At 41.1% G+C, this 19,370-nt stretch overlaps 1 protein-coding gene across 2 annotated transcripts in view; it reads right to left on the reverse strand.

The window, feature by feature from the left end:
- Positions 1 to 19,370, reverse strand: part of CSMD1 (CUB and Sushi multiple domains 1) — a 1,878,204-nt gene that overhangs the window by 345,750 nt on the left and 1,513,084 nt on the right. For both annotated transcript variants that reach the window (XM_084999785.1, XM_021075826.2), the window contains exons 13-15: positions 8,098 to 8,280; positions 5,802 to 6,128; positions 3,963 to 4,157 (exon numbers count right to left, since the gene is read on the reverse strand). In XM_084999785.1, the coding sequence (XP_084855911.1) occupies positions 3,963 to 4,157; positions 5,802 to 6,128; positions 8,098 to 8,280 (705 nt within the window). The remainder of the gene's footprint in view (positions 1 to 3,962; positions 4,158 to 5,801; positions 6,129 to 8,097; positions 8,281 to 19,370) is intronic.

Genomic DNA, 19,370 nt, shown 5'->3' on the forward strand with positions numbered 1-19,370 from the left:
AGCACCTCAGTTACAGCAGGAGCTCCCTGCTGTGCTCGTAGACATAATGGTTGTAGGTGCTCAAGCAAATGTTATTCCCAGGTAAACCAAGATGACTGAAGGCATAGCACAGGTACTCCATACCTGGACATTAAGCATCCACCTGCAGCAAAATTCTCATCTAATAAAGCACAATCTGAGTGAGTGGTCTGTGCCAAATGCCTTCCGTGAATTATCATGTTCAACCATCACAGCAAAGCCATTAGGTGTTAACACCACTGATATCCATAGTTTACACGTATTCAGATTTAGACAACTGTCCATGGATTATCAAACCTAACACTGCCTCACATCTAAAATTAAATACCCTAAAAAAAAAAAAAAAAAAAAAAAAAAGGAGTTCCCGTCGTGGCGCAGTGGTTAATGAATCCGACTAGGAACCATAAGGTTGCGGGTTTGGTCCCTGCCCTTGCTCAGTGGGTTAACGATCCGGCGTTGCCGTGAGCTGTGGTGTAGGTCACAGACATGGCTCAGATCCCACGTTGCTGTGGCTCTGGTGTAGGCCGGAGGCTATAGCTCTGATTCGACCCCTAGCCTGGGAATCTCCATATGCCGCAGGAGCGGCCCAAGAAATAGCAAAAAGACAAAAAAAAAAAAAAAAATAAATAAATAAATAAATAAAAAATAAAATTAAATACCCTGAGGGGTATGTGAGCATATATATATACAACTATATCTTATGTTTTAAAATATGTGTATGTGTTTATTCACTTTGGGTTGTGCTCATTTTATTAAAATAATTTGCCATGGAGTTCCGTTGTGGCTCAGAGGTTAATGAACCTGACTAGCACCCATGAGGACTTGGGTTCGATACCTTTGCTCAGTGGGTTAAGGATCTGGTGTTACCATGAGCTGCAGTGTAGGTGGCAGATATGGCTCAGATTCTGAGTTGCTGTGGCTGTGGTGTAGGCCAGTAGCTACAGCTCCGATTGGACCCCTAGCCTGGGAACTTCCATATGCCATGGGTGCGGCCCTAAAAAGACAAAAAGATAAATACAATAAAATAATAAAATAATTTGCTACATACACCTTAATCAGTTGTTGCTGAATGTTAGAAAACAAACAAAAAAATCAAATTCAATAAACAGAACAAGCCTGCATCGATCCTTTTGAAGGGTTGAGTGACAGTAGTACATAATTATAAAGAAAAATGGGATTTTGAGGAAGGTCTATGCCTGGTGCTTAGTAAAAATGATTACGCATTCTGTAAAATCTACAGAAAATGTAAAATAATAACATTTTAATTATATTTAACATGTTTATTCCTAGCCATATACTTTTTTCAGATTTTATTTTTCTTAAAGTTTCTTTGCCATCTTTGTAATCATATTTGTGAATCTATAGATATCAAAAAAACATGAAGATGTTTCTATTTTAAAATATTTTTGGAAAAATATTCCTTTTATGGAAAAATAGGAATACATATTAAAACACTGAAAAGATTTATACAATTTTACCCAGGTTTGATGTTAGAAAAAAATCTGACAAAGAGAAATCTATAGAAGTAATCATAGTAGCTTCATTTGTAATAGAAAACAAATAAAAGAAACAAGAAAAGTAAAAATTTATAAGAACATAACCACATATTGGGATGTTACAAAAACATCTGAAGCGATGTTTTGAAATTTTAATATGAGAAAATCTTTACCATAGAATATTATTTCATAATCCAAATTAAAACAAAATTTATTTAGAGAAAACAGGAGATGTAAATTTAAAATGTGTTAATATTGGATAAGTCTAGAGATTGCTGTGTAAATTACATGTTTTTCTTGATATAGCTTCTCTTCGAAGTAAGCTGCAATAGGTAAGCATTATTTTTATAGCTAGAAATATGTAAAAAGAAGTCAGAGCCATTTTTATCAATGTGACTTCTTTGTGTGTGTTGGGGGAGGCACGTCTGTGGCATGCAGAAGTTCCCAGACCAGGAATGAAGCTGTGCCACAGCTGCAGCCTGACCCACAGCAGTAACGACACTGAGTCCTTAACCTGCTGTGTCATCATGGAATTCCTATGTGATTTTAATTTTATTTTTATTTTAATTTTATTTTATTTTTTTTGTCTTTTTGCCATTTCTTGGGCCGCTCCCATGGCACATGGAGGTTCCCAGGCTATGGGTCCAATCGGAACTGTAGCCGCCAGCCTACGCCAGAGCCACAGCAACAGGGGATCCGAGCCGCGTCTGCGACCTACACCACAGCTCACGGCAACGCCGGATCGTCAATCCACTGAGCAAGGGCAGGGATCTAACCCGCAACCTCATGGTTCCTAGTCGGATTCATTAACCACTGTGCCACGACGGGAACTCCGTGATTTTAATTTTAAAAGTAACTTATTTTTACTAACACACACTAGGATTATTTCCTAGTTGGTCCTTATACTCATATCCTATGAAATCATATGTTCATAGAATCAGTATTACATAGGATTTAATTCCTATGCTTATTGGCATGATATAGTAAATCCTTTTTAGAGTGCAGCATAAGCAAAATAAACCATATTAATTTTACTTATTTTATGTCTAACTATCCAAAGATACCATATAGGAAAGACATATAGCAAATACAGATTTTGAAAAATTATGATACGTAAGACATTTCTAAATTTGCATGACAGATTATATCCTACATGTTTTATTTTCCATATATATATAAATGTCTAGTTTAATAAAGCTTTCTTTTTTATAATAAATTTGAGTTGTTAATATTTCTTGGAATGTGTCTGAATTGTCACACATTATTTTTATTTTATTAATATTTCATCTTTTACATACTTTATAGAATGCGTTAGAACTTGTATCACTTTATCTTGATGAAATAGATATATTAATCTTTGTCAATAACAAAATTAAACACTAAAATGTTAAATGATGACCTAAAGCTTGCAGTACTGGTCACCTTAAATTAGATTATACCATAGTAGCTATTATAAGGGAGCTGTATCTCCCACACAGTTCTGACCCACATCTTTTTTCCACAAGCTTTGGCACCCGGACAAGGTCTTCTGTGGGCAATGACAGCCCCTGAGCCAGAAGGTGATTATATCACTTCCACTCACGCCTAAGTGGCCAAACCTGTCACAAGATCTCATCAAACTATGAGGGGCTGAGAAGAGAAGCCAATCAGTGAAGACCCAGAACATGTGGCGAACAGCACTGATGGCCATCATATTCATGTAGGTTATAAAAAAGTATGGGAAGGAAGTGTTCAGAAGTCAAATTTTCCTTTGATTTTCTGACCATTTGCTCTGGTGAGTTACCTGAAACTGCATTCGTAAAATAAGTCCTTCTCGATTATATATATATTTTTATATAGTTTTATTTTTCATGTAATTATCTGGCTTGGGTACAGCCATTGACATTGGCATTATAAAATGTTATATAGGAGTTAGTGCCCCCTTTTGGGGCGACGCAGTAGTTAACGGAAAACTATGTTGTTGTTATGGGTTGAGTTATGCCTTCCCTTTCAAAATCGTATTTTGGATTCCTAATCCCAGCTCCTCAGAATGCAACCTTATTTGCAAATAAGGTCCCTGCAGACATCACTAGTTACAATCAGGTCATTAGAGTGGGCCTAGTCCAGTATGATTGGTGTCCTGAGAGAAAGGGGAGACTGGGACACAGATGCATCCTCACAGGGAGAAAGTGAGGATGATGTGTTTCCAAGCCAAGGAGCTTCAAGTATTGCCAAGCAAAGCACGAGAAGCTGGGAGAGAGTCTTGGAACAGAAGGAACCAGACCCACCAATACCTTGATCTTGGACCTCCAGCCCTCAGGACTGGGGAAGAGTGCCTGTCTGTCACTGAAGCCACTTGTCGGTAGTGCTTGCTTATGGCAGCCCTAGGAAAAACTACCACTGACTGTTGTTTAAGTTAGATGCAGCATTTCAAAAGAAAGTAAGTGGCACACAACAGAGGACCTGCACCTTCACAGCGGGGGACGGTGGAGCTCCAGACCACATTCCCATCCTGCAGGATGCAGGTGATGGACTCTGACCCCTGGGTTTTGACAAAGCCATCATCACAATGAAAAGAGACCGAACTGCCAAGCAGGAACCTGTCACCAAAACGCCGTCCATTTATGGGAATGCCAGGATCATGGCACTCGTTTTGACCAAATGCTGAAAAGGAAAAGAAAAAATAAATAGAATAATAAAAATACTTGAATATTAACTATGAGTATTACACAAGAAAAAAATAAAAACACTTATAAAGAAATTTATTTCCTGGAGTTCCTGTCATGGCTCAGTGGTTAACAAACCCGACTAGCATCCATGAGGACATGGGTTCGATTCCTGGCCTTCCTCAGTGGGTTAAGGATCTGGCATTGCCATGAGCTGTGGTGAAGGTCGCAGATGTAGCTCGGATCCAGCGTTGCTGTGGTTGTGGCATAGGCTGTCGGCTACAGCTCCAACTGGACCCCAGCCTGGGAACCTCCATATGCCGTGGGTGCGGCCCTAAAAAGACAAACAAACAAACAAACAAAAAAGCCCAAAAAAGAGAAATTTACTTCCCTAAATTTCTGTTATATTTTAATAGACAAATAAATGCATTCAATAAAGAGAATATTGAGAAATAGAGAAAGGGAGAGAGAGGGATGGACACATATAAGTCACTTTCATCCACAGAGAATTCCAGAGTTTGAAAGCACTTTCTCACAACAAGGAAAAAGTAAGGTAGATGAAACAAAAGGTTTGGTTCTGACATATATAAGTTAGTATCTGGCTCTTGTGTTTCCTAAATGCCTTGGGCAGATGACACCAGTGATCTGAGTCTAGTTATCTTTATTTACAGAATGAGGAATATGAAACTTATATCCCAGAGTTATTACAATGTTAAATGAAGTAATTCCTCAAAAATCCTAAGCACAGTGCCTATAGAAGCAGGCAGTCAGTAAATTATAATTTATAACTCATATTAACATTGCTACCTTGCTTGATTTCCTCAGTAGTACAATTTAAGCAGATCTTAAATATAATCTATGATGCAAATGAGGATCTAAGACAAAGAAAAGCTAGCTGTCTGATCAAAATTCATTAAGTATATTCACAAGTGTAGGTATTCTTTTTTTTTTTTTTGTCTTTTTGCCTTTTCTAGGGCTGCTCCCATGGCATATGGATATTCCCAGGATAGGGGTAGAATCTGAGCTGTAGCCGCCGGCCTATGCCAGAGCCACAGCAACACAGGATCTGAGCCATGTCTGCAACCTACACCACAGCTCATGGCAATGCCAGATCCTTAACCCACTGAGCAAGGCCAGGGATTGAACCCACAACCTCATGGTTCCTAGTCGGATTCATTAACCACTGTGCCATGACGGGAACTCCAACAAGCGTAGGTATTCTGATCCATGGCTCCTGACCCTAATGCCTCAGTCCCCAGGACTGAGGGAGATGGGGGACCCTAGGATGTACGTATGGATGGATGGATGGATGGATGAATGAATGGGTAGATGGGGTGATGGATGGGTGAATGGGTGGATGGGAGGATGGGTGGATGGATGGATGGATGGATGGATGGATGGATGGGTGGGTGAATGGATGAAAGTAAGGAAAACCAGAGAGAGAGAAAAGACATATGAGCAATCCAGTCTTCACCAAAGGAGTGGCAAAGACACTAATGTAAATGGAGTGAGGTGTTTTCTAGGTTCTCAGAATAATTGGTGAACTGTGATTATAAACTCCCCAGAGTACCAGCCTTGATGTCTGACTTCACACATGTGTGAACCAGGGGAGAATGGCCAGGGTTGCTGGGAGTGCACTCACTGGTGTAGGTGATGTTGAAGCCTCTGCCAGTGGTGGAATGATCTGACTGGAACTCCAGGCGGACGATGTGCCCAGTGCTGGCGAGCTGGGAGGGCACCTCATTGCCAGAAAAGGTGCCCAACACCGTTATATCTGAAATCCCGTCATCCTTGACCGCAAGGAAGTCAAACTGAGGCTCCACATCGAAGTCATTAAAGATTAGGTGAATCCTGCTGCCTGGCTCAGAAATGATCAGCCAAACACAGTTCATGTTGTTGCCATACTCCTCTGGGTAATTGGGTGAGAGGATGATGCCTGATGACGCCGTGAAGTTGAAGAAACAGGAAACTGTGACGACACAAATATATTTTCAGACAGTTTTGCCTGATTCCCAAAAACCTGGCTATGAGCTAAGAACTTAGGAAGAAAGTCCACTCTTTCCAGGTGGGAGATTCTGGACCATAACACTTTTCTCTCCCAAACTGTCAACAGGATACGTTCAATAAAAGGAACAAGCAGAGCCTACACATAGTCAAGCATCGTTTTGATTCAAAAATGATCCTATCAAGTTGACTGAAACTTGCAGCAGATATTCAAGTTTCTGGTTCTAACTTTGTGCCTTCAGAAGAGCAAATATTAATATGAAAAGTATTCCTATGTCATAAGAACAATTTCTGTAAAACAATTTTGATTCTAGTTAGTCTCATAACTTTTCATTTAAAATTTTGCCTTTGCCTTTAAAGGGCATTTTATCCAATTGTTGAATTTTTAAATTATTTACAGGGTAACAATGATTAAAAATAACTTGGAAAATCAGATCATGTCCTGGGTGGATAATACACAAATCTCTCAAAATATATACTTAATGTGTACTCAAAAATCAGTTAAGTACATATACATATATATATATGGAGGGAACTTCTGTTAGATTCATTTTTAGTTTGTGGATTTGCTTAGTGTTTGTTTGTCTTTTTGTCCTTTCTGGGGCCGCACCTGCGGCATATGGAGGTTCCCAGGATAGGGGTCTAATCGGAGCTACAGCTGCCAGCCTACACCAGAGCCACAGCAACGTGGGATCTGAGCCGTGTCTGTGACCTAAACCACAGCTCACAGCAATGCTGGATCCTTAACTCACTGAGCAAGGCCAGGGATCGAACCCGCAACCTTATGGTTCCTAGTCGGATTCGTTAACCACTGAGGCATGACGGGAACTCCTGGATTTGCTTATTATTCCACATAATTTCATGTTTCCCAGCCATTGCTGTAACTGAGAAGGACCCTGGGAGGCCTTCCCAGAAGAGACCCCACTCATGTGCTCCTTTTTGTCTGTAAAAAGACTTTAGTCAAATAATCAATTGAATCAGAGAAGTGAGAAAATATAGTAAGGAAAACAGTCAAGCAAGAGAGAATAATAATAATTTAGCCATTCAACGAAGTCAAGGACCTTTAGTTAGTTCTTCTTCAAAGACTATAGATAATATCCTGAGCCATGTCCTTGGACCTGTTTGGCAGGTGCTGAAGCCCCCACTGGGTGGAACAAGTCAACTGCTGCCCACAAGCACACAGACCCCAGACCACATAGAACCAGAAGGTTAGTGACACTGATTCCAGTGACCTCACCACCCACCAATCAGGAAAATGTCCATGAGCTGACCAACCACACCCTGCTCCTAAAACACTCTAAGACTCCTCACTACCCTCCAAGGGCAGCAAGGGGCACGGTCCTTGAGGCACTAGCCTGCTGTGTTCCTTTCTTTGCCTGGCAATGAAAGCTACTTTTTCTGTTTCCTCCAATTCTGCCTCTGCGTTTCTATTCAGCATCAGTGTACAGAGGCAGCAAATATTTTGACAACATTACTGTATTTAGTTACCCTAAAAATCCTGCTTTCTCATCCACTACAAAGTCCTTCTTTTCTACTTTTCAAAACACTTATGAGGAAGCAGGCAGTTCTTCCACTGAAATGCAAAGCTCCACAACTTATGTTTGAGTGTCACAGGACATCATTAGTCTTCAGGACCCCGGGCCCTAAGGGTGGCTCCATCTGGCCTCAGCCCCTCAGGATGGATGTGCGCTCTCTGTGATGTTCTTTCCAGTGGAACGTTCTCAGTGACATTTTATCTAGTAGACATAGGAACATTATTGGCTGGTTTTAGATAAGTGAGGGTGGCAGGAAGCCTGGTGTTTGAGGATGCCCTGGCTATTTCTGGTCAAGGATGTGCCCTGGTGACTGAGCACTGCCCTCCCTCAGCTCATGCCTGCATCTCTCTCCTTCTCCCAGCAGCCTCCCAACAGGCCCCGACCAGGCACAATACTCACATACACAGCTGGGCTTGTTGCCAGACCACTGGTTGTTCTGCTGACATGTGATAACTCTCTCCCCCACCAGCTCGAAGGCTGCTTGGCACTCGAAAGTGAGCGTGTCGCCATGGAGAAAACTGCTGCCAGTCCGCTTCCCATAGGCTGGGATGCCCGGGTCCCCACATCCTCCCTTCTCAATTTCTGAAAATGGGAAAGACAGTGAACCATTGAAAACATACACAGTGAATGAACATTGTTAACAACTTACAAAATGAACAAGAGATGGAGTTCCCATTGTGGCTCAGTGGGTTAAGAACCCGACTAGAATCTGTGAGGATACGGGTTCGATCCCTAACCTCGATCAGTGGGTTACAGATCTGGCATTGCTGTGAGCTGTGGTGTAGGTCACAGATGCAGCTTGGATCCCCTCTTGCTATGGCTGTGGTGTAGGCTGGCAATTGCCCCTCTGATTCGACCTCTAGCCTGGGAACTTCCATATGCTGCAGGTATGACCACAAAAAGGCAAAAAAAAAAAAAAAAAAAAATCAACAAGGGTTTATTTTTGCGTCATGTTAATAAAGAGGTTCAAAAGGATACTCAAGTCATCTAACATTTATTTACAGAAGCTAGGAAAAATAAGAGTAATTTAAACTTAAGAGAAAGGTATTTACCTTACTGTCTTTTAAAGGATACACAAGACTACATAAATGCCTTGTCAATGCAAACATTACAATTACTCAGTGCTTCTTCCTGCTTCACACTCTCCCTTCATGTAAGCCATAATTGCTATCATTAACATGGAAACATCAATTTTGTTTTAATTGATGTGTTGTTTAATATAAACCATAAAAGGAAGATCATTCTCTACTGAATATTTAAACCAATATATCCATTTAAATATTCTTTCCTTTAAGTTAACTTTAAAACTCATTTATGAAACAACGTGAATATGGTCTTCAGAGGAAAAGAAAATATGCAGAATCAAGCCTCTTTTCATTAGAACGTGGTTGTAATGAAATGTGGATACAAATACGCCAAAACTACACATGTATTTCAGCTTTGCCTTAAATGTTAATGATGCTGAATGTATTCACTAAAATATGTTATTGATTTATTCATAAAAATATTATTTGAGGGCCAATTATGTGTCAAGCTCTGTCCTTGGTATTGGGGTTAGTGGACAAATAAGACAAAACTCCTGTGCTCATAGGACTTATGTTATATGGAGGGAAACAATAACAATTTTTGAGATGATGGGTAGTTGGAAGCAAAATGAAGGAGGTCAAAGGTTGGAGAAAGATGGATGGAGAAGGAAACGGAAAGTATCAGTGTTCTGAGGAAAGACTGAAACTGGCCCTCCTGAGACGCAGACATGACCAGTGTGCTCAGGCATTTGGGATAACACCACATCAACTGAGTCAGTGAACCCCTGACTCTGCAGAGTGCTGGGAAATAAGAGATTGTAGACGCAGAGTGTGAATGTGGGCAAGGGTGTTTCTGCTTCCTGTACTGAGGGTCTAGAGTGTCCTGTGGTCCTTCAGTTCCATGAATGATGCTGTGTTCGCTGATGCAGATGCAAGGCCAGGGCGGGCCTGGAGAAGAGTCCATTGTCCTGTGTGTCTGTTCCTGGAGCTGGGAATAGATTAGTGATGCTGAGAAGTACCATTGATGTCCAGTATCCATAGGTCTGCATGTGATCTGGCCCCACTCATTAGCCACGAGAGATTATGACCACATCTCACTGTTAGGCTTTACTTGACTTTCTGCATTCCTGACCCACAGTGTGTACACCGTGTCACTTTCGCCCCAAATAATTGTAACAAAGTCCACACAAATTTAGAAATTTCCCTTGAGGACACATTGCCTTCACCTGAGAATCTGTGTCCATCTCATGTATTTTCTGAACAGGTAGAATAAGTAAAGGATGAATACAACTGGGTTGACATTGGTGCAGTCAGCAACTATCTCCTTCTATGTGTAATGAAACGTAGGACGTCAAAGATGACTTGGGAGTTCCCATTGTGGCTCAGTGGTTAACGAATCTGACTAGGAATCATGAGGTTGCAGGTTCAATCCCTGGCCTTGTTCAGTGGGTTAAGGATCTGGTGTTGCCATGAGCTGTGTTGTAGGTCATGGACACAGCTCGGATCCCACGTTGCTGTGGCTCTGGCATAGGCCGGCGGCGACAGCTCCGATTAGACCCCTAGTCTGGGAACCTCCATATGCCGTGGGAGTGGCCCTAGAAAAGGCAAAAAAAAAGATGACCTGGACATGCTTTCCTTGAAACCAACACCATAGTTTGTCATCACTGAAAAGACTGAAGCTTGTAGAGGGGAAAATAGCTGGTCAAATATCTCTTCCAAATTAGCACTCTAGAAAAGGGATTTGATAATGAGGAGGCGAAGGAAAATATTAGGTTGTGATTATTTCATCACGCCTTCTCTGACACTCTTTTTGAGCAGCTGGGGATATCTGTACAAAAATCTACTGGGGACTCAATAGCCTTCCTATTGATGCATCGATGTGTTCTTCTTTGACAATGACCTTTAAAAGTATAAAATAATGCTATTTTGTATTTTCATGTTGATTACAATTTCTAAATTTTATGAAGTATTTTTTGATTATTATTTTCATAATTGATCTAAACATTTACATTACACTGGTATTATATATTTAACATTCATCTCCCATACATTTGATTTGTGGGGGGCGTTCCCACAGCATATGTAAGTTCCTGAGCCAGGGATAGAACCTGCATCATAGCAGCTATCCAAGAGGCTGCAGTGACAATACCAGATCCTCAACTCACTGCTCCACAAGAGAAATTCACTTTTAATTTTTAAAAAAATTTGGCTGTGCCCACAGCATGTGGAAGTTCCCAGGTCAGGGACAAGACTCATACCATAGCAGTGGCAATGCTGGATCCTTAGACGACTAGGCCACCAAGGAACTCCAGCCTGATTTATTTTTATTACTCAATGAATTTTTTTACATTTGCAGTTGTGCAATGATCATCACAACCAAACTTTATAGCATTTTCTATCCCAAACCCCCAGTGCATCCCCCAGCCCCCAACCTATCTCATTTGGAAACTGTAAGTTTTCAAAGTCTGTGAGTCAGTATCTGTTCTGCAAAGAAGTTCATTGTGTCCTTTTTTAATTCTTTTAATTACTTTATTTATTTATGTATGCATTTGTTTATTGTCTTTAGTTTTTTTAGGGCTTCATCCACAGCACATGGAGGTTCCCAGACTAGGGGTCGAATTGGAACTATAGACACTGGCCTACACCAGAGCCACAGCAATGCAGGTTCTGAGCCACATCTGGGACCTACATACACCACAGCTTATGGCAACACTGGATCCTTAACCCACTGAGCGAGGCCAAGGATCAAACCCATCCTCATGGATGTTAGTAGGGTTCGCTAACTGCTGAGCCACGAAGGGAACTCCATGTCCTTTTTTTAGATTCCACATGTATCTGACAGCATTCGATGTTGGTGTCTCACTGTCTGACTGACTTCACTTAGCTTGATAATTTCTAGGTCCATCCATGTTGCTGCAAATGCCTTTATTTCTTTCCTTTTAATGTGTGAGTAATATCCCATTGTATATATGTACCACATCTTCTTTATTTACTTCTCTGTCGATGGACATTTGGGTTGTTTCCATGTTTTGGCAACTGTTTATAGTGCTGCTATGAACACTGGAGTAAGTGTATCTTTTCAAGTCATAGTTTTCTCTGGATAGATGCCCAGGATTGGGATTGCTGGATCAAATGGTAATTCTATTTTCAGTTTTCCGAGGAATCTCTGTCCTGTTTTCCACAGTGTTTCACCAATTTACATTCCTACCAACAGTGTAATTGAGTTTTTCTCCACACCCTCTCCATTATTTATTGTTTGTAGACTTTTTGATGATGGCCATTCTGGCTGGTATAAGGTGGTACCTCATAGTGGTTTTGATTTGCATTTCTCTAAGAATTAGTGATATTGAACATCTTTTCATGTGTTTTTTAGCCATCTGTATGTCTTCTTTGGAGAATTGTCAGTTTAGATCTTCTGCCCATTTTTTGATGAGACTGTTTGTTTTTTTTTGTATTGCACTATAGAAGGTGTTTATAATTTTTGGAGATTAATCCCTTATCAGTGGCTTCATTTGCAAATATTTTCTCCCATTCTGTGGGCTGTCTTCATTTTGGTTAGGGTTTCCTTTGCTGTGCAGAAACTTTTAAGTCTGATTAAGTCCCATTTGTTTATATTTGTTTATACTGTCATTATTCTAGGAGGTGGATCTGAAAAGGTATTGTTGTGGTTTATGTCGCAGAGTATTTGGCCCATGTTTTCCTCTAAGAGTTTTATTTTATTTTTTTTTTTGTCTTTTGTCTTTTGTTGTTGTTGTTGTTGCTATTTCTTGGGCCGCTCCCGCGGCATATGGAGGTTCCCAGGCTAGGGGTCTAATCAGAGCTGTAGTCACCAGCCTACACCAGAGCCACAGCAACGCGGGATCCGAGCCGCGTCTGCAACCTACACCACAGCTCGCGGCAACGCCGGATCATTAACCCACTGAGCAAGGGCAGGGACCGAACCTGCAACCTCATGGTTCCTAGTCGGATTCGTTAACCACTGCGCCACGATGGGAACTCCTAAGAGTTTTATTTTATCTGGTCTTATATTTAGGTCTTTAATCCATTTTGAGTTTATTATATATGGTGTTAGGAAGTGTTCTAATTTCATTCTTTTACATGTAGCCATCCAATTTTTCCAGCACCACTTATTGAACGGGCTGTCTTTTCTTTGATTTTTATTTGATAGTTTATACTATGCCTACAAATGTTCATATAATAAATGAGCAACTAGATTCATATTTTTACTGTATCTGAGCTTTTTACCCCTGGCATATCAGTATTATTTGACATATAAACCAAAATATTGAGATTGACAATGGAATCTGGTATGGGAGAGAACTTAGCCACATTTCTGAGAAAGGACATAAAAAATCAGTGAACTGGAGTTTCCGTCATGGCTCAGTGGTTAGTGAACCCAACTAGTACACATGAGGATGTGGGTTTGATTCCTGGCCTCGCTCAGTGGGTTAAGGATCTGGCGTTGCTGTGAGCTGTGGTGTAGGTCGCAGACGCAGCTCAGATCCTGCATTGATGTGGTTGTGGTGTAGGCCAGTGGATACAGCGCCAATTGGACCACTAGCCTGGGAACCTGCATATGCCATGGGTGCAGCCATAAAAAGACAAAAAGACAAAAAAAAAATATAAGGTGAACTGTATCAAGTTGCCAATTATTTGACAATTTTTGGTCTACAGAAGTCATTCAATCAAAGCCCCCTGGATTGTTCTAGCTATAGGTCTAAGAAACAAGTGAGCAGACCAAGCAGCTGATCTTGGGGCGCTTGTAGCTGAGGGCAGTCAGCAGACAATGCACAAACAGTCTAAAGCATGCCAGACAGGGCCAGGTACATGGGAGAGAGAGCAGGTAAGAGAAGTAGAGGGTGTTGGGGGTATCTTTAGGTTGGGGGCAGTCTCTCTGAAGGTGAACATGTGAGCAGAATCTTGATTGGGGAGCAGCCAGCCATGGAAAGGAGAAGAGTTCGCACATGCAGTGAGCAGGAGGAAAGGCTCCAGGTTGAGTGAGAGGTGCACTTGGGATGAGGAGAAATAAGAAAACCAAGAGTGATGATGGTCTGTCGATGAGGCAGAGATGAGTAGGACTCAAAATGCAGAGCTAGTTGGGGACCAGGTAATGCAGGGTTTCTTGACTTCTATGTGACACCATATAAACTACAGATACCAGATAAACTATCGGTGTGTTTCCTATGCCATTGTGAGACATCATCCCACAATAAAGATAGGAAAGAAGACACTAGATTCTGAGCTTTCCCATATTTTCTGTCCAGCCCAGAGCACTGAAGCTCATATAGAAAAGGTTTGCATGGGAGCAGCAGCAGTTATGGTCACAAGGCAGCTAGACTGGGTCCAGAGCACTTCAGCTGAGGGTAGCGTCCTGTGAGGATGCCCGATTCAGGAACTTGCCAGGTGATTGGCTAGAGGTCAGTGGCTGCCACCCTCTCCCTGTTCCTTAATGAGGTGGCTTTCTCAGGGCCTGTCTGCTTCTTTTTAATTTTAATTTCCATCCTCTTAATGAAGACCCATCATTACCCATCCCTTGATATCAGGAAGAAGCAAGTCAAAAAGGAAAGCAAGACCTTAGACTTTAGAAATTCAATGGAAGTAGGTCCTTACAGCATTATTATAACAGAACCTAAGATCTGAGAATTTCTGAGATGCCTCTGTACTATTACTGTTTTTCCCACTGATCAGAGATTTGAGATTAGAGACGAACTATTGTATTGTAGGGAAGGAGGAATTGCCAATCCTAGCAAAGTTAAACAGACCCCTCTTTAACCTGGGCCTCTGACTTCCATCTCTATCAGTGGTTCCCAAACTTGCCTACACATCAGAGGCACCCAGGCAACCCCACCCCACCAATCATAAATTCCAGGGTCTAAGCTACCCAGTATTTTCTGATAGGCCATTTAACAACATGTTGAGGAAAACAATTGGGAAAGGAAGGGAGAAACAGCTGTCAAATAGGACAGTGAGGCAATTCCTAGTCAGGGGAAAAGGAAGGAAAATTGTAGTTTTTATGGTGAGGAACCCGGAACCCACTAAGGTGCAGTGCTTGGCAGGACTACTTTCTAGTGGACCACAACAGTGTGACCACAGAACATCCAGAATTGAACCTCTTTTTCTCCGGACAAACACAGCTTTCCCTAGGCCATGCTGGCAATGGAATGCAGATATAGGGAAGGGATTCTCCCAAATGACTGATTTAGATCATTTAGAACCTCTGGTAATAAACATCCCATAAGTAAATATGTAACCATGTGTGCTATAAAAGGGAAAATTGGAGCAGTTTACCAATAATGGTCCTTAATTTGGACTAAAGGAAAGATTTTTGCATAAAGAGAGACCCCAAAGTAAATTTATTGTACATACCTATTTTAAAATAATCACATAGAAATGGTTCGATGTGTGTGATATATTCACCAATAAATTAAAATAGTGCAAGAACAGCTAAGTAATCTCACAAGCAAAACTGTTCTCTTTTTCACAGTAAAAGTATCACTAAATATTGTGGATTTTGTTTTATATGGTATCGGGATTGCATTTGAGTCCTAGCAACCAAAAAGTTCAATGAACATTGGCTTAATGAGTATATTATTTTAATCACATGAGAAGAGGAATGGATACAGGGAGGACAACACAGGTCAGTGGGCTAGGTCAATAAGAACCCAGACTCTTCACTTTTATTTTCCATCTCCCTGAGTGTGCTGGTGGGTTCTGGTCTCATGGCATAAAGTGGCTGCTGGATCTCAAAACAGCAACAAAGCAGAGTCAAAAATCCCCCACAAGGGCAGCCAGAGCGGTTCTTTCTTTAAAACCTTCCAGAGGCCCTATCTAGTAAACTTTGTTACGTCTGCTTGTGTCTTGGTGGGCATCTGACTATCCCTAACTCTGAAAGATCCTGGCAATGTCATATTAGCACCTCCCAGACTCTCTCCTGGAGGAAGACAAAGGAATGCAGTGCTTTTAAAGTGGTATTTGCATAGCCCATCCACGACATCTGCCACAAACTGCTAGTGGAATTAGAAATTGAATTTAATTCCTGCCAAAAATGCCTATGTCAATGGAAATGAAATCCCCTCTCAAACATAAATTTGTTTTTAATGTGTTTGGCACCACTAGCTGTTACAGTGTTTAAATATTTTGTTATTTTGTGTTTAGTATTCAAGAAAAAAAAAACACAAATAAGTTTTTGTAAATTCTTTGGGGAATACATTGAGAGTTAAATAATTAAGGTAAAGAAAAGGCTATGCTATTTTAGAGAAAATGTATTATTAGAACAATTTTCACAGAGGTATAAAAACAACAGATTAGATTAAAAAATAAGAGAATGCTTGAGAGTAACATGAATCAATGCTACTTCGTAATTTATATATTCTTTTTAAATCCTGCCATAAAGATTGGGCAGGGCAAGGCATCTTTTCCTGGACTGGATGACAATTTATGGTCCTTTTCAACTTGTCAACTTCCAATTGATTTGTATTGTCATGGCCGGAAATCACATTAGGATGCCCAGCCATAAAGAAGAGAAAGATGTGCATATTCAAGAAAAAAGAAGTGAATTTTAATTTTAGAAATTAGGGGCAGGTTAATAAGTTATCTGCCCTGTAAGCTTTTTTCTTTTTCACTAAGGAGATATTAAGTGTACCAAAGTAAGAGTTATCATATTTATAGCACTTCACAAGCTTTTAGTTAGCAGCCCTAGAATGTAAACTCACTGTTTCCTCCAAGTATGTTTTACACTCTATTCTTCTCACAGATAGAAAGTCATGTTACTTAGAGACAAATATCCTGTATCTGCTTTCCTAAGATAGATATTATGTTTACTAAGTGTTGCTAAGTAACATTTCCTATATAAAACTAAAGATAAACATTCTAGGTTTACTCTATCTGCTAAGATAGATATCTTGTGCCTACATTACAGAGATTATTTTTGGATAGAAAGGGCATTTAGCTGTGCATAATTTAAACATTTTTCTAGGCTAATTTTGTCAACGTTGCTCTACAATTAGGCACAACATTTGGGCACTTGATTATCCAATTATCTGTGCATTAGAGCGAACCCAAAATTGCTTCAGGAAAAGCATCTTGGCTTTGCTCACAGTACTTCATTAGGTCACCTCTAAAGAGTTGGCATAGCATCTATGAAGGCATGTGTTCTTGTTAAGCATTTCATCTTATATGATAGTGTCATTTTATCCAAGCATATGGCTCTCTGTCCTAATTTGGCGACACAGGCGATCTACACAGCCAGTACCTATCTGGGAATACAATATTGCATTAACTGCTAATCAATAATTATTCAGAAACACTGTGGACAGAATATTTCCTCCTCATAATTCACATCTCCAAACTCTTAAGCCCCAACATGGCTATATTTGCAGACCAGGTCTGTGGGGGTGGTCACTAAGGTTAAATGAAATCAAAGGATGGGGCTCTAATCCAATGCCCTAGGAAGAAGAGAGAGCCAGGATCTGCACATGGAGGAAACGCCCATTAGGACTCAGCCAGGAGACAAACCCCTGCAAGCCAAAAGAGAGGCCCTGGGAGAAAGCAAACCTGCCAGCACTTTGCTCTGGATGTCCCATCTCCAGAAATGTGAGCAAATCAATTCCTGTTGTTTCAGCCACACTGTCTGTGATACAGTGTTATGGCAGATGTGGCAAACTAATAGGATTTAAGTAAAAGACACCCTGTTTCTGGAGCACTGCACAAAGCTAAGCCCGTGCAGTCAGTTTATTCTAGAATACATCTTTCATTTGGTCAAGACTGGGCCACTGTCATGTTCTCTGACATGCTTTTTCTTATGACTTTAACTTCAGCATCATGCCACTGGCATATAGTGAGAGTTGTTAAAGAGTCCATTGCTCCTTCCTGTTGATAAATTTTAAAAATACTTCTGAGAATATTGTTTACATTTCAGTGAAAAACTATTAAATTATTCTCTGATTTTAGTAGTATATAATTATTGGGAACCTGGTTTGTTTTTATCCAATTAACTTTGTGACACCCATGAGGGAAGATGGTGAGGACAGCAGCATGATGTCAAGGTCTGGGTTGGGAGTTGGCGTTGGGGGACTAAAACAACCAGAGAGGGTGGAAATTGAGTTTCTAGACCAAGAAAGTCCACAGTCATGATCCAGTCTTCGATAGGCACCCCCCGGGACTGAGTGACCAAGTACTGGCCATCCATACTCTGTGCTCTCTACTCTCTGCTCCACGGAAGGCCTACACCTGCTCATCTGGACAGAGGGAAACTTCTCCTGGATGGGCAATTTGCTAAAAGAAAGTGAGCAAAGAGGCACTGGTGCTTAAGGGGATAAGAACCTGCATTTTGAGTGTTGTTTATAACACATGCACCAACATTTGGCCTCAAGGGTCACGGGCCATTAATCATGAGAATGCTGAGAGGATGGTTCATATTCTTTTCGCCCTAATGGTCAACTCCATGTCCAGAAGCAGAAATGCATCTCGATATGCATCTCTTCCTGTGAGGCATCGTGAAGACTGGGGGTTTGTCAGAGCTATGAAGCAGCTACGTTTCTTCCAGTTTCTCCTCTTGGCTCTCAAGTGAAGAGCATGTTGCTTATGAGGATGACATAGGTGGATGTTTCCCTGCTCAGAATTCCTAGTTCTCCACCCTGTGATGGAGAACTGGCAGAATCCTCAGCCTGCCTGAATATCCTGACCCTCAGCTCTAGACAGCTGTCATCAGTCTGCCTCTGTGTCTGCAAATTCAACCAATCACAGATCAAAAATATTCAGTAAAAATTCCAGAAATTTCCAAAAAGCAAAACTTGAGTTTTCTGCCCTCAGTAACTATTATGCAGCTTTACTAGTAATCTAGAGATGATGTAGTGTGCAAGAGGATGCTTGAGTGTGTGTCATGTGTAAATACTGCACCCTTTCTTATAAGGGAAGTGAGCATCCTCAGATTTCGGGTCCATGAACCACTCCCTCAAGGACTGAGAGGCCAAGAGTGCAAACTCCTCTGGAGAGAAACATGGAGCCCTGCACCCTGCCGACAATCTGCCCTGCCCTGGCCCTCCCCTCATTTACTTCTCACAACTGTCTCCAGTGCCTCTTCCCCCCATGTTTCCCCACATTACTCTGTATTTCTCAAAAGATATGGATGAATGTTTAAAAGTCCACAAGATTTCTTCTCCAGCTTTGAAATAAAGGAAATACTATAGGAGTTCCCGTCGTGGCGCAGTGGTTAACGAATCCGACTAGGAACCATGAGGTTGTGGGTCCGGTCCCTGCCCTTGTTCAGTGGGTTAATGATCCGGTGTTGCTGTGAGCTGTGGTGTAGGTTGCAGACGTGGCTCGGATCCAGCATTGCTGTGGCTCTGGTGTAGGCTGGTGGCTACAGCTCCGATTCAACCCCTAGCCTGGGAACCTCCACATGCCGCAGGAGCGGCCCAAGAAATAGCAAAAAGACAAAAAAAAAAAAAAAAAAAAAGGAAATACTATAACCACTATTTTTACTGATGAAGATTCTCAGTTCTGTTTTGGCACCAACAAGCGCTAAAACTCAAACCACATTATTTCATCTTATTAATAAACAAAAAGGGATGGGAATTAGATATTGCTGGCATCTCTTCCAGCTTATTTACTTTTAACATCCTGAAATCCTAGATGTAGAACTTAGCA

Source organism: Sus scrofa, chromosome 15 (genome assembly GCF_054392235.1).
Source record: "Sus scrofa isolate SSC_HxYL_T2T_F1_AM1 chromosome 15, Sscrofa_HxYL_maternal_Yorkshire_Landrace_v2.0, whole genome shotgun sequence".
Taxonomy (NCBI): domain Eukaryota; kingdom Metazoa; phylum Chordata; class Mammalia; order Artiodactyla; family Suidae; genus Sus; species Sus scrofa.